General features: G+C 40.2%; 2 protein-coding genes across 6 annotated transcripts in view; one reads left to right on the top strand and one right to left on the bottom strand.

Annotated features, from left to right (window-relative positions):
* Positions 1–665: 665 nt before the first annotated feature.
* Positions 666–9,695, top strand: C2H18orf21 (chromosome 2 C18orf21 homolog). Of its 2 annotated transcripts, XM_065583996.1 has the most exons (6): positions 666–757; positions 1,483–1,542; positions 2,908–2,929; positions 3,806–4,007; positions 8,294–8,490; positions 8,999–9,695. In XM_065583996.1, the coding sequence occupies exons 2-6, from the start codon at positions 1,500–1,502 to the stop codon at positions 9,153–9,155; spliced, it is 621 nt and encodes a 206-aa protein (XP_065440068.1). In that variant the 5' UTR covers positions 666–757; positions 1,483–1,499; the 3' UTR covers positions 9,156–9,695. The 2 variants fall into 2 exon arrangements, with proteins under 2 accessions (XP_065440068.1, XP_023961969.2); XM_024106201.3 differs by lacking the exons at positions 666–757; positions 1,483–1,542 and adding an exon at positions 1,841–2,451 and having other exon boundaries at positions 2,908–2,930; positions 3,808–4,007.
* Positions 9,696–12,251: 2,556 nt separating this feature from the next.
* The window catches only part of RPRD1A (regulation of nuclear pre-mRNA domain containing 1A), a 71,280-nt gene continuing 57,834 nt past the window's right edge, over positions 12,252–25,697 (bottom strand). For all 4 annotated transcript variants that reach the window (XM_005296557.4, XM_065583994.1, XM_042842251.2 and 1 more), the window contains exon 7: positions 12,252–17,424. In XM_005296557.4, the coding sequence (XP_005296614.1) occupies positions 17,275–17,424 (150 nt within the window). In that variant the 3' untranslated portion in view covers positions 12,252–17,274. The remainder of the gene's footprint in view (positions 17,425–25,697) is intronic.

The following is a 25,697-nucleotide window of genomic DNA, read 5'->3' as shown; positions in this document are numbered from 1 at the left end:
AAAGGAGCACCAGCCATGATCTGTAGTTACTAACTAGGGGGCCCAGAATCAGCATCCTAGAGGACAGCAGCAATGGGGAAAACAGATATAAGAACAGAATCCTGTTTCCATTATTGAGAACTCTGTGATACCCAGAGATATTCTGCTCAGACAGTAAGTGTCCATACTGGGGATTTTCACTGCAGATGGCTCCAGAACAGAGACTCAAACTTTAAAGTCAGAAAGGACCATCATGATCATCTAGTCTGACCACCTGCACATTGCAGGCCACAGAACCTCACCTAATAACATGTAGCTAATCTGCAACTGCTAGCAGCAAATATCTCCAATGGCTGGTGATAGGACACTAGATGGGGAATTCTTTCCCAGGTGTCTGGCTGGCAGGTCTTGCCCACATGCTCAGCATCTAATTTGTCACCATATTTGGGGTTGGAAAAGAATTTTCCCCTGGGTCAGATTGGCAAAGACCCCTGTCATAACTATAAAGGGAAGGGTAACAGCTGTCCTGTGTACAGTACTATAAAATCCCTCCTGGCCAGAGACTACAAAATCCTTTTACCTGTAAAGGGTTAAGAAGCTCAGGTAACCTGGCTGACACCTGACCCAAAGGACCAATAAGGGGACAAGATACTTTCAAATCTTGGGGGGGAGGGAAGGCTTTTGTTTGGGAAGTTGTTCGCTCTTGGGACTAAGAGGGACCAGACATCAATCCAGGTTCTCCACATCTTTCTGAACAAGTCTCTCATATTTCAAACTTGTAAGTAAACAGCCAGGCAAGGCGTGTTAGTTTACCTTTGTTTTCTCAACTTGTAAATGTACCTTTTACTAGGGTGTTTACCTCTGTTTGCTGTAACTTTGAACCTAAGGCTAGAGGGGGGTCCTCTGAGCTCTTTAAGTTTGATTACCCTGTAAAGTTATTTTCCATCCTGATTTTACAGAGATGATTTTTTACCTTTTCTTTAATTACAAGCCTTCTTTTTAAAAACCTGATTTATTTTCCTTGTTTTTAGATCCAGGGGGGTTGGATCTTGATCCACCAGGAGTTGGTGGAAGGGAGGAAGGGGAATGGTTAATTTCTCCTTGTTTTAAGATCAAAGGGGTTTGGATCTGTATTCACCAGGGAATGGGTGAAGAGTCTCTCAAGGCTACCCAGGGAAGGGAATTAGCATCGAGAGTGGTGGCAGCAGACCAGATCTAAACTGGTAGTTAAGCTTGGAAGTTTCATGCAGGCCCTCACATTTGTACCCTAAAGTTCAAAGTGGGAAAGCAGCCTTGACAACCCCCCTCGTCCCCCCCTTTTTTTGGCCTTCCTCTACAGCATGGGGGACGGGTCACTCACACATTTAAACATGCTTAATATTAGGGAAAGCAACTAAAAATAGAAAGGTTTACTGTTTATACTAGATGATTGTTTATTGTTAAAAACATTCAATGATTTTTAAAATGTATGTTTGCTTCATTCTCACATTTCCTTGCCAAAAGCTGTCTCCTTTCTGGAAATGACAAGGAGAACATGTGACAGGGATGCAGCAAGGCACTGTGGTAAGGCTCCCCTAAAACACCACATTTTGAGCTCTCATTGCAATATTGCTAAGTTAACTAGTTCCATTTTTGGGCAGGTGGCTATTTCATCAGCATCACTGCAGCTGGGATTCATGGTAATTAATTCTGCACCGGCACATGTATCTGGCAGGCCTTTCCTGGGCGGTGGTGAGCGCCCGCTCAGCGTTTCATCAGATTGACTTCTGGGCATTAGCTAATTAAGTCCATGATAAGTGCCACAGTGACCAACTGCAGAGCAGGGCAGATCACTGGGCACGGGGCCGGCCACCCCCGCCTGTGAGGATTCACGGCTTGCTGGGGGCCGCCACAATCCTGCTAGAAAGACCAAAACTCTGCAGTGTAAACCGGCCCCGGGAGCTGCTCAAGGGGCCCCAGGAACAGACCGCGCCTGCGCAGCACTGGGGGGTCCCGGCCCAGGCGAGTCCATGGGGGGTGCCGGCCGGCCGGGGAGCCCTGGAGCGACACACCCAGCGCGCGGCACCGAGTCCCGGCTCCCCGCACGCCAGGGCAGCGCGGCCGCGCTCCCGCCCAGCTTTACGCGCCCAGGAACCCCTGTCCCGCCTGCGCCTCGCACAGGAAGCGATATTTTTGACGGCGCCCCGGGGCTGAGCGTGCGAGGGGAGGGGCTCGGCCCGACAGCGACCCCGCCCGACGGGCTCTTTCTCCCTCCCGCGGGGGAGGCCGGAACGTTTGTGCCGCGGCTGCTGTTTCCGCCTGGACCCTGCGCCGCGCTTTCACACCGGAAGGAAAGTCGGCGGCGCTGGACCGGTCGCGGCGGGGTGCGCGCGCGCCTCTCGCTCTCGCGGGGATGTCGAGGCGCCGGTGGTTCCTGGAAGGGGCGGCTCGGGCGCTGATGGGCACGTGCCCGGCTCAGGCCCGATTCCTGATGTAAGAGCCTGGCGCGCGGTCCCTCTTTCCGAGGGGGTGGGGAGAAGACCGACGGCATTCCGATTTGTGACGTAATGACGGCCCGTCGAGTCATGGCCCCTCACCCTCGTGTTCAACCACCACGTGGCTCCGGTTTCTTGACGCCTGCAGGGGCCCGGGCTGTGCGGTGGCTGGGTGAGCCCCGCACGTTTGGGCCGAGCTGCTGTGACTGCCCTGTGCCAGGCTGACATCTGTCCACCCCCGCAGCCAGCTGTCCGTCTGTCCTGCTGCCCCCCTCCTGGCTTCCCACCTTCTCTCCACAACACTTCCTTGTAGGGGACAGCCTATACCCAGGGTAGGATCCCATGCATGGGGTGGCTCGGTCTCAAACCAGTGCCTCCTGCTGCCCGAGCTTCAGGGACTGGTGTGCAGTGACTTGTCACTTGGTCGGTAACCCTGTTCTTTTTCCTCCCCCAGGTGGACGCTTCATTCCAAAAAAGGCAAGTTTAAACAATTCAGTGGGTTTGGTTCTTTAAATCGGAGCCAGACAGGCAAGCTCAATTCACAGCTTTTGAACTGCTCAGAACACATGATGTGACTTTTAGAACATGATCACTTCTCCTCCTCCACCCTCAAAAACAGGGTAACAGAGGGAAATTCTTTATCAGAGGGAATTGGGAAATATTTTCCCTTTGGTAGACTCTTCTGTGGCTACCACTTATGTCTGATTTAATGTTATCCGGAATGGGATGCAGTGAGGCAGATGTGGGACCATCTCTCCATACTGCATCCATTCACATCAAGCCTGAATTTGGCCTTTCATCAGCCTGTTTTGATTCTAACACTATTATGTTTTTAACTAAATTTCAGTCTTGGAAGAAGCTTAGCAAGGGCAGTCCACCTTTGACTTCAGTAGGGTTTTATGTTGACACAGGAGTGTGCCTCAGGAAGTTTCTTGCAGGAATGTGGTTCTCAGAATGTAAGATTTTGAAGAAAGATGGAATGTATTTTTCTGGTACAATTACCCATTGGACAGTGCCTTATTATGTGTAACTGTACACACAATACTATATGATTATTTTTTAACATTTGGCTTCCTCTTGAGTTTTTGCTAAGTATGAAATGCAGAATCAAATTAATCATGTATCTCGTGCTGACACAGGAACACTTCTAACAGAACAGCTTGAACAAAGTACTTGTACCTGAATAATATTTTTAAAATACTAGAAAAAAGGTTGTCATGCCCTTATCAATGCGCAATTTACAGTATGCTATAAATTAGTGGTTTAATAGCTGTAATATATGTTCACCTCTAAAACATACTTACAGAGAGACGTTCATTTAGGGTTTTACTGTGTTGCCTTTATTCGTCTGTAGATAACAAAACCAACAGAGAAAGGATATGCCCTTACTGTTTCCAGTTTCTGGTTCCTGATAACCACAGAGTACGTCTCAAACCCAAGATGAAACTGACTCCACGGATACAGAAACTTCTTAATCGGGAGGCAAAGAACCATAAACTCAATTTGAAACAGACAAAGCTTTTGAAAAAGTACAAGGACTCAAGAAGTGTTCTGGTAAGATTGCTATTCCAATTAACACGATAACTGGGTTTGTTCATTCCCTGGAGCATTTATTTCCCTCAACGAGAGAGGGAATAAAAGAAGATAGGAAGTTTTTCTGTTTAGAAATTGAGCTTGCAATCCATAAGATTATTTCATCATAACATAACAACTTTCTCTATGTAACTTTCCTGTTGGGGTAACTTCTATTCAGATACACACACAAAGAATTTTAAAACAAAAAAACTGACTCTAACAATAAGGAGATGAGAAAATGGCAGGTGGAAAAATCCCCAAACCTCAAACACATGGCTGCAAAAATGTATAGAAGCCACAATCTGCATATTCTAAAATTTTATCTAAAAAACAAACCACTTGTGAAGATCACTTTTTGTTGAGAATGTTCTTGGTGTAAAGTGTACTGCTAGTCCATTTGTGCGGTTTTGCAGAAGTGTCTCCAGCTAATCTAGCAGCAGCAAAGATGCTTGTCTTTTTCCACCCTCTTCACTCAAGAGTGTTATGACCTGCAGAGCCTAATTGGGGCCAGGTAAATCCTAACATCATTAAGTAGAGGTAGGTTTTCCCCCTTTTCTTAAAAAAAGAGGAAATCAAAGCTGAAAAGCCTGTTAAAAGTTAAGATTCCAGCAGTTACACTAATTTGGCTGTGATGGACATTTTTTTTAAGTGTATAAGCTGAATGTTACTGTTTGTCATAAAATGTCTATGATAAAGCATACAGCACGTGTATCATAATCCCAGTTAAAGTTGCCGTTGGAACATTAACTCTTATTGCCTGACTTCTTGTTTTCTTATTTATCCATTTGAGATATGTCTGCCCAGTGTTTTGGAGCCCATGGGAGCGAGCCTCTCAGCCCGGGTTGATAGACTTAGGTAGTGGGGCTCGTGCTAGTGCTCTGAAAATAACTGTATAGACAGGGCTTTAAAGCTGTGGCTCAGGCGCTGAAACCCAGGGAGTGCGGGGTGTTTCATACTCTGAGTCACACTTCAAATCTCTGTCTAGACAGCTGTTTTTTGAGTACTCGTGAAAGTTCTTCTAGACCAAGTCTGTCAACCCGGGCTGGGATGCTCGCTCCCGTGGGCTGCAAAATGCTGTGTAGAGGCCTGAAGATTTCAAGGACAGCTATGCCTGGAGGAAACACTTGTCACCAGGCTCCCGTTTAGAAGTCTGTTGTGAAGCTGTGTACCTAAATGAGAATAAATTATTTCTGGAAAAGATCAAAAGTTCATACACACACACACAAAGTGCTTAGTAACACATTAATACTGTCCCAGTTGCTTATATTTTGAGGGCGAGGATATCCATAGTGACGTAGTCTCACATGTCAGACAGTGCGACAATTTTGTTGGTTTGGTTTGTTTCTTTGTCAGCATTTTTCAAATTGAGTGTGAACTGCCTGAGCAGCTTCTGGTGTCTCCAAGAGGAAGCTCAAACAATCTTGGGTTGGGTGGCCATTTTGTGTGAGACTTCCCTGACCAGTGTTTAATATTCAGTAATGAATAGCCAATCAGTGAGTTCTTGTTTGCTGAGTAGAAAGTGGAAACAATCCAGTAAGAAGGAAAAATGAATAACTGGCCTCCCCTGTCTACTGGGTTAAAATATACATTTCTACCCCAGAGCACAGTGCTTTATCACCAAGAAAAGGCACTTTACCCAGTGCTGCAAACCAGTCTGCATTAGGGGAGGTCTCAGAATGCTTTTTGGGCTCGATTTTTGCTCTCATTTACACCAATGTGTAAATCCAAAGTAACTTCATTAAAATAATGAAACTAGTCATTAAGGGGCAAGGGAAGACGCTTGTTAGCATTGTTTACTATATTTTGTGTTAACATGTTTCACTTTACTGCATGATCTTCATTATATTCCAGAACGATTAAAATGGAGAAGTGTTCAAGTTCTGAAGCTGTCATGCAGAGAATAACTATATATACCTTTAATGTAGTGCTATAGAGACATACAAATCTATTAAAACAATTGTATAGACAGATGTCTTAATAAATGAAGACGACACTCCACTGGGCACAACATTGAGTCTTCAGAGCATGTCCTGTGGTCAGATTGGACAGCTTTCTAAGAAATGAGGAAACTACTGATTATAATTTCCTGTGCCAGAATTTGCAACAATAGAAATCTGAAGCACCAAAAACAAGATTGGGTTGAGGAAGTATCATAATCATTAACTAGTATCACTTATATGTTAAAGCTATAGGCACTTCAGATAGACACATTACAAAACTAACAAAATGAAGCAAATTCCCTCCCCTCAAAATTTTAGTTTCCATTTGAAGGGCTTGTTGGACCACTGTGAACTTGGAAATTTTGCTTTTATTATTCACTGGTGTGATATTACAAACATTTCGGATAGATTTGAGGAACTGTCATTTTAGACAGCTGATATTCAGTGTGTCTCTTCCTGTTCCAATAATGTGGGTGGTCTTGCCCAAACAAACTTAAGTAATGATACTACGGAGTAGTTGGCAAGGTGTGTATGTACCGCTATGTGTACCCCCTCCCCCCCAAAAAAAACAAATATTGACATAAACTGTGACCTGCTGCAGAGCTGTAACAGGTTTTTAAACAAAAATATACATTTGTTTGTTAGCTGGACAGATTCTCAGAATGTAGCAGGCATCCATATAAATGTGAGTTTATAGTTAGTGGTCCATTCTAATCTCCAGGCAATGACCTTGAATTGGGATTTAAACATAGTACTAATACCATCTGCTCTGTTTCAGACAGACTGACAATCTCATTAAGATCTGTCCAAGTTAAGATCAAGATTGACTTACATACTTACTGTTATTTGGTTGCAATTTGCTACTTGGATTGTGCTTGAAATGTTTCTGGTACTGTACACTTAAAATACTATCAGGAACTGACAGCTCCCAAAATTACCATTGTAGCGCCATATAAGCTCCTACTGTAGAAAATGACACATTAGGAGCAAGGTTGACTGAGACTTAAACCAACAAGCTGACAGGCTATGTTTACAAGACCTTTCTTAGCCATTAGCGATACTTTAATCTTGGTTTAAGCATTCTGCTAACTTTGCAATTTGCATAAAATTACCGTATTCTATTTTGCAGTGTTCTAAAACTCCTAGAGGTATCATCTGTACATTTTTTTGCAGATATGTTTCATCAGTTAATGGAAGATCAGCTGTTAAAAAGATTTTTGCCTAAGTCATTGGTTCCCAAACTTTGGGTTGTGGACCACTGGTGGTCTTCTGTGGAGAGCAGGCAGGTCATATTGTTTTGATTCTCCTTGTTTCTAGCTGAATCCATTAAAAAGAGCTAAAATAAATTTAAAAGCTTTCCTATTATTTTCTGTGAAAGCAGTTGGTGTACTTATAAGAGATGTTATGTGATGGGAGCAGTGTCTCAGACAATCTCTCTATTAATATATGAGATTAATATATTAATCTCTCTATTAATATGCCCACTCAGCTGCTTCCCCTTTTGACCCTACTGAACTTTAGTAGATACCCTCTAGTCCCACTCTCCCTGTGTGGTTCTCCTTCTCTCCATACCAATGGGTTACCTTGTTTCTTTTTATCAGTAGTGCATATTTTTATTTTTGAAGATTTTGGATTTTTAATATCATTTTCTCTGAAGACTCACCAAAAAAGTGTTCCGGAGGGGTAGCCGTGTTAGTCTGTATCAGCAAAAACAACGAGGAGTCCTTGTGGCACCTTAGAGACTAACAAATTTATTTGGGCATCAGCTTTCGTGGGCTATAACCCACTTCATCGGTGGCACAAGGACTCCTTGTTGTTTGCAAAAAAGTGTTGTATATTTAAATAGAGGTGTAAATTAAAAAAATAATTTTAAAATACATTTTGATCATTTTCCGGTTTCTTGTATGTTTGTGGTGAAACATGAATCCCACTGAGGTACATTCAGAGTATTGTACAGTCAGAGCCACTTTTAATGTTGTCTAGTCTTTTTGTTGTGACATTGTTTTTTGTGTTTCACTCCATGTGTTTGCAATTCAGTATTAAAAGTCCCCTGAAATTAGTTTCCAGGGGATTGGAATCATTTCTAGTCAGACCCTGGGGGATTTGATGGCTTAAGTGGTTTAAAGGAGAAAGCTAGAGGTGGATTTGATGTTGCTTTTTATGTCTCTCTGCTTCACACAAGTAAGAATTTAAGCAGCTTGATTCACTCTGTAATTTTGAAGAGCAGTTTGGATCAGTCTAAAAGTGTTAGTCACCAATGCCTTCTACATTTAAAATGGGGAAAGACTGACAGAAGAGCAAACATTTCCTTTCCTCTCTTCATAGCTGGTTACTTGCAACACATGCAACAAAACAACAAGACATCATGGTAAAAGCAGAGATTTTCTGGCAACAGCAACAAGCCGTTCTGGTACTCCGATGTGTAAACCAGACCCAAAGACTCCGATATCTGCAAACAAAATGACACCTTTAAACCACAGTAAATCTGGATCTACAAGCAAGAGTCCAGCATCAACTTCCAGGTGCCTATTTCCATTTTACCTAAAGAGGCAACAGTGAATAGGGCACAGTACTAGAAGTCAGGAAAGGGAGTTCAGACAAGTCATTTAGTAATCTCTCTGATCTGAAATGGAAGATCAGTTGTTATTTTGTTGTTTTTTTTTAAATTGCAGAAGTCCAAAGGGTCTAATAAAAAGAGTGACTAGGGGTAAAAAGTATCACTTCTGGGTGTTTTTAAAAAAATAAACTTCAGCCTTAGTGTGAGATACCATTTAGGGTTTTATTTTCCAAGCACGTATGTAATTGTGTGCACAGACTCAGTACTTTCAAACATATTTGGATAGTTGTGCTTCTCACAGCTCACTTTCACACACAATGCATAAGTTATGTTTGCAGTTAAGTAATTGTGCACCTGAATTTTATGTACACAACCATTTTCAAAATCAGACCATAAAATTACATTATTTCTCCAGCCTCACTTTTTAAAAAGAGATTTATCTGATTTTTGTTTTGTTTTGCTTTGCTTTTCAGAACATGCATGTCTGGACAGTCACCATCCAGTTCTTTCCCCAAGACTCCCAAAAACACTAAATTTCATTTTACTCAGCTAAAATGGTTGCTTAATCTTGAAGAAAAACAAAAGAGCCAGAAGAAGATGGACCTGAAAAACTTCTTGTCTTCACTTTGAAATACTGAATAATTACAAGAGTCATGATAATGGTTACAGTAGAAGTGGCTAAAATTGGGCCAGTAAATGAACTAAATTAGTGGCTGCTTTATTAATTGTTTTATAAACTTAGAAACAATTTTTGTTAATACTGGTTTAATTTCTGGCTGTGGTAAGGCCTTCAGCATGTAGGGGAGATTTAAATACATTGTTTGGAAACAGTCTCTGTACTTTTATATAGATTCCCTACCAGAGGATATTGCTGGAATAATAAGGTAATAAGCCAAGTCTTGGAAGCCTGTACTTGTTTCACAATCTTTAATGGCTCTGGAATTAAAAGACAAAATCTGTTCTTGGACCAGATTGGCTTGCGCTGTAGCAATCAGTGTAATGATTTCTAAAATAGAATCCTGTACCACAGTAGAACTTGCAGAGGATCTGCTTATCTCTAATTCTTTCCAGATCTGTGCTGTGAATGGTTGCTTCCTTTCTGTTCCAGTCCTCATTCTTGTTTTGGCACCACTAAAGCGACAAATAAAATGATTCCACTTGTCCCTTGAAGTGCATCTGGCTTTTTAAAAATCCAATTAAAGACCACTTTCCAACAAATACAAGTTGCTATATTTAAAAAATACATTTCAGGGAGGGCAGAGCTTGTTGCAAATCTTAGTTTTAATCTCATAAGGGCTGATAAGTAGGTAATATTCATATGAATCTTCTGGAAATGGGTAATGTGGCTGAAATACATAATAAAAGTGAGTTAGAAAGACCTTCCTTCACTTTAGATTTAACTAAAATATATGTAGGGTCAATTTTTAACAATTTTTTGGTAACTATGCTTTGACAATGCATTGTGCTGTTTTCCCTCTCTGTAGAACTCTGTATTTATTTACATGGGTCACTTTATGGCTTGTCCTCTGATGCCTTTACTAATTCTTCAGTTTTGTTGGGAAGAAAAAGGTATATTTTAAAGCAGTATTTTAAAAGGGTCTGTGTTGTAAAATCTTTATGAAATTTTTTTAATTTTTTTTTACAGTAAGGTGTGTGCCACTTTTGGATGCTGTGACGCTGTATGATTGAAACATAATATTGCCACTGTTAGACAGTTGCATCACATCTTATACAAACTATGTCATGTAAGGTATCAATGGAAAAGTCACAAGCTATCCAATATGATTTATCCTCTTTGTATCTAATGTTAAATCCCTTTATATCCTATTTATCACCCATAACACTTTTACATTCAATACAAACACTTTGTCCAAAGCCTGGGAATGGCCATGAGTACTAGGATGACTCCCAAATACGCCAACCTCTTCAAGGGTCACATTAAGGAAGCATTTCTGGACAAATACACCATGAAACCAATGAAATACCTGAGATACATCAACGATATTTTCTCTGGACAGATGACTTAAACTTCATCATAGATGTCCACCATAATTTCAACAACCACTCCCCCTTCTTTAAACTCTCTCTAGAACATTCCCACATTAGCATCCACTTCCTGAATACCACAATCAGCTTCAACCATGGAACCCTACTGACAACTATATACAAGAAACCCATAGTTCATCACACCTACCTTCACGGATCCAGCAATCACCCCAAACACACTAAAAAAATTATCTACAGCAAGACACTCTGATACCGTAGAATATGCTCTGAGGAGAAAGTCTGGGATATACACCTTAACACACTTAAAACTGCCTACACCAAACAAGGACACTCCACTAGAGAAGGAGATCATGTCATGAAATGGGCCACTCAAATACCTCAAGAGAACCTGCTTCAACACAGAAATAACTCCCCCCCCACCCCCCCTGTGACAATTACAACCCATTCTTGATGAGGACCTCATCCTAAAGAAATCTTTCCTGAACCCCCTCTGTTGGCCTTCAAATAACCCTCCCAACCTTTCCAAGCTCATCATCAGAAGTAGCTTCACCCAGAGCAGGATACACCAACTGAAAACCACCCGATCCTTACAGAACAACAGATGCAAAACCTGCACACATCTCACCTGCTACAACGATCAATAATCCCCACAACACACCTTTCAAGATCGATGGGTCCTACATGTGCCTATCACAATATATGGTGTACCTCTTCCCGTGCACTAAATGCCCCAATAACAACTTTGTGGGTGAAATGAGACAATCAGTATGCTCCAAATGAACTCACACAGAAAAATTATACAAGACAAAAACACCTTATCACTTGTGTGTGAACACTTTTCACAAAGTGATCACTCTATATCTGAACTCTCAATCCTCATCCTCAAAGGAAGCCTGCACAACACCTTCAAAAGACAAGCCTGGGAGTTTAAACTCAACTTTCCTAGACACTAAAAGTCATTGACTGAATATGGACACTGGATTTATGGTTTATTACAACAATTTGTAACGCACTAACCCCCTCCCACCTATTTTTTCTCCCCCTTCCATCCTCCTATGACTGGAGAGGTGGTAATTGGCCACTTCACCTTGAATGGTCCTTTGAAATATGTGTTAACTACATGTGCTAAACAATCTGTTCCACCTTGTACATTTCTCAGACCTAAAGAAAAGCTCATCTTAAGCTTGATAGCTTGTATCTTTCACCAATAGAAGTTAGTCCTGGCTATGACAACACTGCATATAAGAAAACAAAATGGTAACAGTAATCAGTTTGGTACAGCAATCATGCTTAAATTTTCTTCCATTTTGAGATATTCCCAGTTTCAGCAATTATTCCCCATTTTAAGTACGGGGAATCTCTCAAACTGGTAAATCTTTCAAAATAGAAGACACTAAGTGTAATCATTGTCATGGATTTTTCTTTTTATAATGGAGTTTCCTGTCGCTTCAATTGATAACTTCTTTAGTTTTAAACAGTTTTTAGAGACACTCACCACAAAACTATATATTTTTCCTTTAGAACAAATTCCACCCTCATTTAAAAGTGCCATTTCACTCAACTGAGAGAGTAATGTAATAATTAAAATTATTATAAACCAGCCGCAGACAAAATAGTGGCATGGGTTTGGGTTACTCAGAACAATATATGGAGGCTATATATAGACATTTTAGAGAACATAGGTTGGGCATATAAGCATTAAATAATGTTGATTTACGATGTTTTTACAACATTTTATTCTTTTAAATATGAAAACATTATACATTGAGGTGTTATTTAGAGGACAAATACAAGAATTACACATTCTGTGAGCAGTGCACAATAATGAAACACATTTTTACATTTCAAGCATCTTTCTTGTCAGCTTTCAACAAATGAGTAAATTTCTGTTGCAAACAAGTTACAAAGTGCTGTTATTGCATTTTTTCAAATTCCCACAAAAAAGGATCATGCTTACTAGGATACTTTTTAATGTAGTAAAGATTAAATCAGAATTCGACTTCTAAATAGTAAGATGGAGAAGTTGACCTATTAAGATAATTTAACACAGTGAGACAGGTTCAAAGACAGAATGGTCATCCATTTTAAAAAAAGATAATCAATATTCCCATTAAGATTTTTAAGTTGATTCTAGAGTGTGTTGCTGACAGCCAGATCCTAACTGCTTTATTCACACAAATAGTGGGAATATCGGCATGAGAAAAGTAAGCAAGAATTAATCCCAAGTGTTTGTATTAATAGAAAACCAGCCCATCAAAAATAGTGCCATTGCAGCTGATTCACTAATCTTTCAACAATAACTCTATAACTTTCTATTACCATATGTACTACAAGTTTAATTTTACACCCAGGCAGAGGGCCAGAAAAAGGCCTATGCACGAGCTATATTCATTTAAGTTCTCCAGGTGGTGCATAGGCTTTTTGATGGCCCTCTATGGAAGGGTGAATTTTGGTGATCACTAGAGGACACATTTGCAGACACTGAAATTCATGGGTGTTTTGCCACTGACTTCTAGATTTTAAAGCATGTAGCTTTCATTGTGTTGTGTGGGAGGGGGAATCATGGAAGGTTGACTGGTTTAATATATGAAAGGTTGAAGCTGAATGTAAAACAGACAAGCTAATGTTACTGAAATCTATAAATTAACTTTCTACAGAGGAGGCAATTTATCTTTTTCAACAGTTACAATTCTTTTGTAACCAAGAATCTTAAATTTGTTTGTAAGATCACAAAACTATGGAGAATAGGCATTTTTAGAGATTTTTTATAAAGTTTTACAACTATATGGCTTTATCTTCAAAGTCGTTACTTCATTAGAGTAATCCCGCTGACAGCAGCAGAATTACCTGCAAGTAGGTATTATTCATATGATTAAGGTCTGCCGGATTATGTCCATGCTTTTTCACTAAAAACTCCTGAACTATATAATATAATTGAGTAAATAAATGTGTATCTCTCACCTGAAGGATCTAATTTTTTTTTTTATTAGAAAACGCTTCAAGGTGTAACATTTGTTGAGCTAAAAAAAATTTGCATCTAGTATCCATCTTTCTTTGGGCAGGTGATTTGGATTTCAGTGCAATTGTGTCACATTACCAAAATACAACTTTATCCAGATTAGGCGACTACACCTCATTTTATCTACCTGGGAACAATCCTGTGCACAGGTATATATGCTACATTTTGGTACCTGAGAACTTAAGGATACCTGCCAACCCTATGGGGTTGCTGTTGTGTCTTACTGAATAATATGTCTCCTCCAGTGAATCTGGGAATGGTGTTACAGTATTAAAACATCAAATTCATTGATATTGTGCAGTCACTACCATAGAAATCAGACAGTTGGAGCACCATTCATCCACTACCATGAGATACTTTTAGTGACAAACAAGGAGCATTTTATCTCCCCGAAATTGTTTGTTTTCAAACTAAATTTGAGTGGCTGTTAAAAAACCCCAAACAAACAAAGCACACTGCAGAATTAAAAGCTCCATGAGGTAAAAACATTAACAGTGAGATACAGCAAATTTTATCCAAAGAAAAGTATAGTTCTCAAACTTTCACTTAAAATTATATCAAAATTAATGTTCATCTCAAGGAAAAGTTTGATTTTTTTAAATATATTTTTCCTAAATCTTGTCTTTAACCACTTCTAAATATACATCTATAGATACACAACAATATTACTAAAACTTAAGAAGAGAATAAGAGTGAAGTCAGTGTCTACCTTTCTCTCTGTCCTTGAGGAGCTGAATGCCGATTTTCCTTGACTTTTACACATTGATTTCTGCCCTTTTTCTGAATAAGGCAGGTGGAGAAGGAATGAATGTTTAAACTTTTTACAACAAAATATTTTAAAAATCCAGGCTCTGATCTTACAATGAACTCTACATCAGTAGACCTCTACACCTAGTGACTTCAATGGCGGCAGCTGTCCACCTGCTTTGGAACGGATTGAGACTACTGATTTGTTCTGTGCATTTATGATTCATGAAATAACTGATCTGATTTTTGGTTTTAATTTATAAGAAATTTTGTACTATGCTTTACAAAAGGAGAGTTCTTCTTTGCAGCAATAAAGTGTGTATACATATACATTTATACAGCTACATTTTTAATGGATTAGAACACATTTAAACCATGAAAGTCTTAATCTAGGTCTAAGTTTTCAAATAGTCTTCAACTTTTGAAAAGATGACTATGGATATTTTTTACATACCTGACTCTGCTTAAGAAAACATACCTAATTTCCTTTGTTCTAATTATTGTCCATATCCTTCCCACTCTGGTTTTCACTGTGGAATGATAAAATGAGTAGAAAGTCCACTCAAATGGCTATAAATCTGTTGAAGGCTGGTGAGCTCAGACCATCAAGCATTTTCCCACCCCTTAATAAGGTTTTTGGGTGGGAAACTCCCAATGAAAACAACTCTACATAATATCATCTCCTTGCAAATTACAGGGTAAAGTGTGCAAAAATGAATGTTGATCCTGTCAGATTTAATTCCCGGAGGTTCCTCCTTCATGCATGTAAACCTGAGAGGGACTTGGAGTGTTTTGGGACCAGGTGTGGGTTGAGAGGCCACGCCAGCAGCAGTCTAGATGGTATATTGTTAGGGAGGATAGGAAGAGTCCCAAGAAATATCATGTCGAGTCTGGCCCTCTTTGTAAATATCCAATTTCTCTGTTACCTTCAGATGTACAGAGAAATCCATGGGTGAAGGTCCAAACTCTCTTAGACCCCTCTGTGGGCCACCAAACCCTATTCTGAAGTAATGATGCTGTGCAGAAACCCTGTAATTTCACTCCATAGATTTTTCCATCTAACTACAGCCCATTTGTGGTACTTTTTGCAGAAGAGGAAAATCTGACTGTATGTGCTTGTGTCCAAATATGAATATTTTTTAAAAAAAGGCTGTTATATCCTGCTGATAGTTAACAAGTATTCCAGGGCCTGGACCTAGTGAAGTAAATGGCAAAATTTTCATTGACTTCAGTAGGGCCAGGATTTCACTCCAGGACTATACTGAGTCATCTCAGTCTATTTTATTTTAAAAACTGCTGTTTTTAAGTATGTAATATGGGATGGGGGGGTACAGTGTTAATTGGCTGTAAACTTTATTTATGCTTACACTGACGTAAAAAGTTTTAGTTTACATGACAAGTATGAGTAAAGGTGGATATTTGTTAATATTGCTATGAATGTTTACAATGAAAGAGCTTCTCTAGGCAAATCTCTTGCTAGAACACTTAATAAAGTCTCACACGGTAAAACAAACTCAAACACTTGGGGTCAGATGTTCAAGGGTATTTAGGGGACTATGGATGCAGCTAGGAGCCTAGTGGGATCTTCAAAAGCACCTAGGTGCTTAACTCCTATTAATGGCGAGTAAGGCACTTTTGAAAATTCCACTAGGCATCTAGCCGCATCTTGAGGTTCCTAAATACCCTTAAACATCTGCCTCTTGGTGTTTTTAAAAGGCAAGGGGTAAACAACTTTATTTTCATAAGTTTAGTTACTCATATACAAATACCACATTTATACAGTGATAGAGTTCGTTTTTAAACACACATTCAGCAACATTTTTCTACAGTTTAATACACACAGTGGCCTAGATTTTCTGGGAGAAAGTCCCCTCCTTGTAAGGAAAGGAGACCAAGATCTAGAAGATGTTTACTGGGAGGCTTAGAGACAGGAGACCTGTGGTGCTCATTTGCCTCTTTAGACAGGTTTCTCCATGGGAGAGGATGCTTTGACCCAAAGTTTCCACAGACAACAAAATTCTATTTGTAGTATCATCATGCTGTATAAGTAAAATGGTACTTGAGTACTTTCAAATTTTAATAATGGCCATTCAAAAATAGGTATGGTCCTGAATAACCACTGTATACTATAGTTAAAGCTGTGGAATGACTTCCCATTTCTGGGATCAGGTTTGTTAATGGAGACAGATGTGGCAGAAAGTTAAGATGTGGCAGAAGATGTTATTGTACAAAGAAGTGGTCCTTCAATTTACTAAGCAAGTTGTCAGGAAAAAAAGCATTTCTATTGTACTACTTAATATGTGTAGTTTTTACTCAGTATTTTTAATGTTTACTTTTAAATATTAAAATTATGCACAATTTTGAGTCACTTGAGGTGTTCATTGTAACATGATTTATATTTTCCACTTTCAAAACTGGTTAACAACATTTACTTTAAAATAAAGCAGTAGTTTTATTTGGGGGTGAGTAAATTAACTTAATAAATAACTAGTAACATCACTCTCCAAAAATAAATCGCAGTAGTCTTCTTATAAACATAAGATTGTGATTTCCATAATGTTCCATTGCCTCACTAGCCATTGAAATGTGGCAACTTAAATGTACACTTTGATTATATAGTGAACTACACTGAGTAGAGGGTACATAAAAAAAATAAAGTGAAAACTTATCAGTTTCATACAGGGCACCTGATCAAAATCTGTACAAAAGATACGAATATTGTAAGATAATTACCCATTCTTTAACGTAATAATATACAGATGCCACCTTTTATAAATGTACCTATATGTTCACTTGCCAATAAAACAGTAAACAAACCAATATTTTAAACAATTCTTATAAATTATTTGGAGCTATTTTTTTTTTACCGCCACTCTCCAACAATGTACAAAAATAATACTACAGGACTATCAATCAGTCTGACCTACCCCTCACTCCATAGAAGAGCAGAGGCTATAGAAATAGAGGTTCTTATAATCAATCATCACTGTAGATGTCTCCAGCAAATGGTAGGTGCACATGACTGCCTGTGACATTGGGAAGTCGAGACAGATCAGGAAGGTTCTGGATGCGTGACCTGAGTTCTTTTCGCACCTGGGATACTCTGGCTAACTTGCGCTTGTATTCCTGTAATGCAAAAGTAGTTGACGTTAGATTATTTTTCAGTCACTGTTGCTTTCATGGTGGGATTTTCAAAATCTCATCCATAGTGTTTAACTGACATTTTGTTGATACAGACTCCCTGAAGCAAGTGAGGTAATTAAATATGTTTTTATAGGTGAGGAGTTAGACAACCAGATATTTTCAAAGTAGTTTATCACCTGCTGGAACCAGTGTTTGAGTCCCAGATAGCTCAGGAATCACAACACTGCTCAAGAGATCGATTTAGATCACTGTACATTTTGTTTTGGGTTTTTTTTTCTTTGTCCTATGACTATACAAAAGCTAAACGAGGAGGATGCCAGTCTTAGATAATACAATTATAGAAATGTCGACAAGTGACTAATAGCATGGGATTATTCTGAGACATGGTATTAAAGCTACTTGTGACTGATTTTCTTCTCACTTGTCCCATAACTCTACTGACATCCAGAAAGTTACTTGTCATTTACACTAGCAAGAGAGCTGCAGCCGCTCAATTCCTCTCAATTAAAGCACTAGAAATGCCAAGCGGGATTGGCCAAATGTCAAAAATGGTTAGACTGAGGTACAGGGAAGTTGAATGATTTGTCCAACATGCCACTGGGAATTAGAGCAGAGTAAGAAGTAGACCTTTCCTTTCCTGCTCCCTGCTGTGCTCTAAACACTATACATCTCTTATATTACAACATTGGAAACTGCAGCTAATGACTGCTGCATAATCCTAGATTATCATTTTGATAACACTTTTTACAGCAGGTAGTAAAATGTTTAGAATTCAGTGTTTTGAACTATAACCAAATGTATACATTAAAAGCGTCTGTACTGCATAAATATTAAGTACATATAATTGTCCAATTACACTAAAAATGACATCCTACTTCTGTACAGATAGGCATAATGTTTTATGAGACATTTCTATAATCACTATATTACAAGGATTACTTTCAAAGTAATTTGTAATATTGTAAGTGTATCTTCCATTATTATATTAAGCACATATCCACAAGATAAAGAGTTGCTAATAACAATAAAGGCCAAATGGTACTCACCTTACCTACACAATTATTTATTGATATATATTTATAACAGCACCCATCACTGAGGTATCTGAGTGCCTCAGAATGTCTTGAATAAAGTAATTAGATTTTGACTCTGTATCTGAATATAGGTTAACCATTTGTAATTCATACAATTATTTACTGATTTGTGAGGCCTCTTCACATGAAGCAAGGTGCTATATAAGGCATATATTTAACGCTTCAAACCAGCACACAGTAATATACCATTTCTAAAATATATAGGAGGGTGGGGAACATTTGCAGATAAGCTTTAAAAGTGCCATGAGTCACTAGTGCAGAGACTATAGTTGCAATTGACAGCTAGGAGCCAAGTTTATATACACCATATACATGTCCACACAGGACACTGATCATGACATTTACAAGGTATGGAAAATAAATTTAAACACATCTCTGTATTTTGAATAGTACCTAAACAGAAGATGGATGAAAAAAGAAGTCTGACCCAAAGACCATTACATTAGTCCAGTCACACGGACCTAGATTTTCGCTGCTGACCAAATCCAAGATCTCCAGATTTTAGAGAGTTTAAACCACTGGTAGTAACATGACCTTGTTAATACACCAATATGGGTGGCAAGTAAACTGGCGTCAAAGAGAAATCCCAAGTTCCTAATTAGAAGTTAAACACATAGGTGCAAGGAGTTAACCTCAATATAATGAGACACAAAGATGAAATACAGGTCCTCAGCCCCAATCAACAAATCCTTTGTTTTGTTTATATTAACTGACACAGAGTCACAGACCATCCAAAATTACGTCTCAGGCAATGTGAGGTTCATGTAACCCAAGAGGGTCAGAAAACAAACATAGTTCTTAATGTCATCAAAGCAAAAGTGATCATTAGCAGTTCAATCAGAGTCCCATGAGGTACTAAATGCAGTACAAATAATACATGATCTATAGTTAGGAAACAGAGCTTCAAACATTTGCTGACTCTATACAGAACAAAGATGTATTCACATTATGTTTCTATTATATGAATTATAAGAAAGCTCTATAGAATTGCATATCATTTACTTAAGGGGGGGAGGGGGGAGAGATAGTGGTCATATTTGTCCAGATCACCTTCATTGGGAGGAGGCTCTGGAGGTGGAAAATGTAATCCTGATTGGGTCCTTTGGACACTACAGCAATACAATGTACTGTTTAATATTTTATGTTACAGTAGTATCCATAGGTCCCAACTGGATTGACTCTGTACACACACAGATACAAAGACATGGTCCTTTGCCACAAAGATCTTAAAATCTAAAAGTCTGATGATAATCTTATGCTTTCATCTCCATTTGTTTCTAGTCCAGTATGCATGAACACACACTTGAGAACTCTTTGGTGATGTAGGTGGCAGAGATGTCCAATTAAAGGAAAGAATAAGGATTATGGTTCACAAAGGCAAATAATTTGGCAATATGTATAACATTTCATTGCATTAGGTTCACTAGTTTCAGAACACAAATGGCTAGAGGTTCAACACTAAGGTACGAGATTCTAAGGAGCTGACAGACAGCTTGAAGCCAGTAGATTTGGCTTCAGTAATGATATAAAAATGATATAAAACAATGCAGGAGAGGTTCAATGGAATCCTATGCAAAACCAAACTGTTCAAAGGAGCTAAAAATTGGCAAAAAGCCTAACACCACCTAGCCTAACTAAAAGAATATTAAAGGTAACCTTTCCTTAAAGAGAACTAATGGCTTAGCATTGGATAAAGCCTAATTCCAAATTGCTCCCGAAAGCAGGAAAGAATTGCTTGACACAACACTAAAATTCCTTTCCACTTGTAACACAGCATTCCCACATTAACATCCATCTCAGGAATATTTAACAAAAGCTTTTTCCATTATAAACCTCATGTAGGACCAGAATTTCCATTACATAGAACAGATTTTATGAAGCAATAAATATTGTGGAATCCAATGACCTAATTTTTCATGTACTTCCCTAACACAGTCAACTAAAATTCTGAATTTGTCCAAATGTTCATAGTGATTTTGGGTGCCCAACTTGGGGTGGAGGCCAATTTTCAGAGCATACATGCTCAGCAGTTTCTAGAAAAACAACCCCCATGAAGGTGTTTCCAGTTGGGGAATCAAAATTGAGATATTCAAAATCAATAATCACTTCTGAAAATCTTGGCCTCTGTACTTCAAATGTTTCTACACAACTGCAGTCATCTAAGCATACCTGGAGTGCTGTAAGATTGATAATAAACATGCAAAATAAACTATTACTAAACATATATACAATGATTTGCTATTTTATCATAGTACATATTATGTAATGGTGCGTACATATCCCTGGAGTGCTATCAGAGTTATATTCATAGATTCAAAAACCAGAAAGAACCATTGTGATCATCTAGTCTGACCTCCTGTATAACACAGGGCACAGAACTTCATCAGAATTAACTCCTAGGGCATATTAAACCTGCAGAATAAACTACTACTACTAGTACATGTACGCAATCATTTGCTATTTTATCATAGAACCTAATGTTATGTACACTTACATATACAACGTTATATTTATGTCAGGATATGCATTTATAGTGTTGTCTAATGGATAAAGCAAGATTAGGTGAATCAGGACTTCTAGGCTTTATTCCTGACACTGTCACTGAGCTTAGAAACTCTGCACAAATCACATAATCCTGAGTGCCTCTGTTTACCCATACTTAAAAAAAATCCTTAACTTTTACCTAAAAGACACATTTAGGAAGTATTTCAACTTATACACCACTAATTACACAGTCCAAGATAGATATCCATTAGTGATGTCAATATTGAAAGGGCTTGTATCCCTTCTCGGTTTCAAAGATTTTTATGAAGGCCAACAAGGGTTGGACACTACTGTATAGCCTTCTACATTCAGAAAGGAAACAGTACATTTATTTATGGATTGCATCCCAACTGAACCAGAACTCTTCACCCATTCCTACTGCAATTTTATTAGAAAGGGGAGACTTAAGGGTTAGAGGAGTGAGATTATCCTAATCAGCCATTAGAAAGATCAATGTGCCTTAAATTTGACAAGACTCAAGATCAGCCTGCTTTCCAGCACTTAAAATAAATAAATTCCTGAAGTACCCTAGAATTTAGGGCATTAAACTGAGTTTTGGTATTTTTAGAAAGTTGTATACAAACAACTACAGACGAAAAAAGTACAGTAGAACCTCAGAGTAACAAACAACACCATTACGAACGGACCAGTGAACCACACACCTCGTTTGGAACCAGAAGTTCTCAATCAGGCAGCAGCAGAGACAAAAAAAAAAAAAAAAAAAGACAAATACAGTACAGTACTGTGTTAAATGTAAACTACTAATAAAAAGGGAAAGCAGCATTCTTCTGCATAGTAAAGTTTCAATTAAATCAATGTTCAGTTGCAAACTTTTGAAAGAACAACCATAACGTTTTGTTCACTTACAAACATTTCAGAGTTACAAACAACCTCTCTGAGGTTCTCTATTGGTAGTGTATTGCTGCTGATGATGATTTTGAGGTTCTACTGTATGTTAAAAGAATCTTATTAAGCTTGAAAAGTCCAGAACTAAAAAGTTAGGAAATGCCAGGAAAAACACTGAGAGAGACAGGGATCCAGTGGAAAAACATATGTGATCATGTAATTAATGACTATATTATAATGCACATGCAACCTATTATAATGCATAGGCAACCTTAATTCTGACATTTCCTAACTTTTGAGTGTTTGACTTTGCAACCTTAATTATGTTCTTTTAAAGTAGGTTTTATATGTGCAATTTCCTAGGTTTTTTAAAAAGCAAAATGAAAGAAAAAATAAAACATAACAAACCAACCCCAAAATACCATCCTGTGGCATCATATTTACACCCACATGGACTATAAGCAGGCTTGAATGAAACTTTAGATCCAGTACACAGACGTCTGCCACTGGAGCTAAAAGAGTAACTGATAGCAATAGTAGGTTGCCATCCACTGTGTGGAGCAGCACTAGAGCGAGATAAGACACTTTACCAGTAGGCTTCACAGCTATTTGCTGACAGCAGAGGAATAGTGAGGCTCAGGAACTGGGGGTTCCATTCCAGGCTTTGGAGAGGACTGTACCCTAATGGGAACAGACTCTTCTGCCCATTTCCTTCAAATGTAGCCCCTTCTGCCCTATCCCCTCCAATCCATCCTTGTCTCACTCCTGTCTCTTTCATACCCTTCATTCCTGGTCCCAGACCCATTTTCTTTACCTAGCCAGCCCAATTTTCCACACCTCATGCTTACTCATCCCAAACCCAGTCCTCTTACCCAGCAAGTCCTGGTCTCATCCCTCCAAACCCCACATTGTCCCAGTCCCAGTCTCCTTGTCCCGTCATTTCCACTTTCCCCTACCGCCAGCTCCTTGTCCTCAGTCTCTGTCCAACCAGTCCCAGTTCCCCACTTCCCCTCTCCTCATCCAATTTTTCCTTTTCTCTTACCCTGGCCTCCAGTCTTTCCCTTCTCCACTGGCTCCCAGTTCCAACCTCACTCCCAGGCTCCTTGTCCAATTTCAGTGGCTCCCTCCGCCAGCTCTTTGTCCCACTCTTTGCCCAACTAGACCCAGTTCTCCTCCCAGATAACGGTTCCTTCTCAGATCTGTCTCCCCTGCCCACTGGCACAGTCATGTGACCAGTGGCACTAAAACAGGTCATAAGTAATCTCCTGGTTGTGACTGAGTTTGTCTTTTTTCCTATAGTTCTGTTATAGGTATTTTGAAGAGGTTATGCTAGTTAAGAATTTGGCCATAAATATAATCCCATACCCCAGAATGACAGGTTCCCAACAGATGCTTTTAATTTCACTAAATATTCAAGTCTTGATCCCCTGTCAAAACCATCAGGAAGTTCTGAAACATCATAGTTAACACAGGATTAGTCATGGAAGAACAGTACTGAGTAAATGGGCTGGAACAGAGTATTAACGCTGATGCACTGTACAGTAAGAGACAGGTACAACAACCACTAAAGGTCAGCAATCTTTGGAATTGAGAGCAATGAAAAGGAAATTGCCTGCAGCATAGAGACAGCTTCCCAAATTTGTGACCTACTAACAATGGAGCCATTTAAAGAAAATGAATTTCTGAAAGCTAAAGTGGGCCAGCTTAAAAACAGATTTGATATTAAAAATGATGAATTTGTTCTTCTCCTTTAGAAAAGCAAGTTTTCACAAACTTGTTTAAGAACAGTTGTGTGAAATACAGGCACAAATATTTACTGTATCTATTAGCTGAACTCTAAAATCGCACCTGCCAGACATATATACTTCATTTCAAAAGCCGTTTCCTGCAGGTTCTCATGAAGCACTGCATTTTACCCTGAGATCCATGCACATAACTCTGACTTAAGCAAAGTTATGATTGTGTGTCCAAGTGCAAAAATTATCTCCAGGACTTAAATTGAGCATTTAGCAGAGACAACTGTAGTACATTTGAAAGTAAGAAATTATATATTGCTCAAATGACATTCACTATTGCAGGGGTCGGCAACCTACGGCACACGTGCCAAACACGGGCACGCGAGCCAATTCTGAGTAGCACGCTGCTGCCCACTGAGAGGAGGAGGCGGAGGGGCGGAGGGGCTGGAAAGGAACACGCTGGGGGAAGAAGCGGGGGAGGAGGGAAACTTGGCTGCGGCAGGACCAAGCTTCTGCCTCCTGCCCCGGCAGGGGAGAGCGGTGCAGGGGAGGTCCTGGTCCCCCGCCCCACTCAGCCCCTCCGACCACCGCTCTCCCCTGCGGGGGCAGGAGGCAGAAGCTTGGTCCTGCAGCAGCCAAGCTTCCCTCCTCCCCTGCTTCTTCCCACAGTGTGGTGCATTCCGGCCCCTCTGCCCCTCCTCCTCCCTCTCCCTGTCCGCGATGGCCCTTGCGAGGGGGAGCGGAGCGGAGCGGCAGCGTGCTCACTGCTCCGTAGAGCAGGCAGAGAGCGGTAGGGACGGGCCTGGGGGAAGTGGGTGGAACAGGGCATATCCCTTCCAGCCCCCTGCCAGGAGCCGCTCAGGGCAGGGGGCTGGGAGCACCCCCACGAGCCGAGCACCCCAGCCCTCTGCCCTGCACCTCCACACACCCCCAGCCCTCTGCCCTGACCTCCCCACAACACCCAGCCTTCTGCCCTGACCTCGAGTTGCCTCCAATATCCAGGCTTCTGCCCTGAACCCCCCTCACACCCAGCCTTCTGCCTTGCACCGCCACACACACCCAGCCCTCTGCCCTGACCTCCCCACAACACCCAGGCCTCTGCCCTGCACCTCCACACCCCCCCAGCTCTCTGCCCTGACCTCAAGTCCCCCCCAACACCCAGCCCTCTGCCCTGACCTCCCCCCAACACCCAGCCTTCTGCCCTGACCTCAAGTCCCCCCCAACACCCAGCCTTCTGCCCTACACCTCCACACACACCCCAGCCCTCTGCCCTGACCTCGAGTCCCCGCCCAACACCCAGCCTTCTGCCCTGCACCTCCACACACACCCCAGCCCTCTGCCCTGACCTCGAGTCCCCGCCCAACACCCAGCCCTCTGCCCTGACCTCCCCCCAACACCCAGCCTTCTGCCCTGCACCTCCACACACACCCCAGCCCTCTGCCCTGACCTCGAGTCGCCCTGCTCAGCCCACTGCAGGCCTAGGTGAACAGAACCCCAGGCTGGAAGCGGGCTGAGCAGGCTGGCGGCATAAGATCAGCATTTTAATTTAATTTTAAAGGAAGCTTCTTTTGAAAACCTTGTTTACTTTACATACAACAATAGTTTAGTTATATAATATAGACTTATAGAGAGAGACCGTCTAAAAAACGTTAACGTATTACCGGCATGCGAAACCTTAAAGAGAATAAATGAAGACACGGCACACCACTTCTGAAAGGTTGCCTACCCCTGCACTATTGTGAAGAAAGAAAAAAAAAGAACTGAAGAAGCAATTAAGGTCACTAGTAAGGGAATTTATCCCTTAGTACCCAAGAAGCCTGATTTATGAAGTAACAATTATATTTTCTCCCATTTAAATTAACCTGTGGACAACAGAGGAAGAGCTGAAGCAAGGAGATGGACTGTCTGATTCAACAATATCCTTTTGACTCAAGAGTGGGATATTTTAGGTTGAAATAAATGTAACTGATTAAACTACCTCCTAAAGGGGTATGAATTTGTCTCTAGCTCTTTGCTGTGGAGATGCACAATCCTG

The sequence above is a fragment of the Chrysemys picta genome, chromosome 2, assembly GCF_011386835.1.
Source record: "Chrysemys picta bellii isolate R12L10 chromosome 2, ASM1138683v2, whole genome shotgun sequence".
In the NCBI taxonomy this organism is placed as follows: Eukaryota; Metazoa; Chordata; order Testudines; family Emydidae; genus Chrysemys; species Chrysemys picta.
The sequence above is the reverse complement of the archived record's forward strand: the minus strand, read 5'-3'. Positions and strand labels throughout refer to the sequence as shown.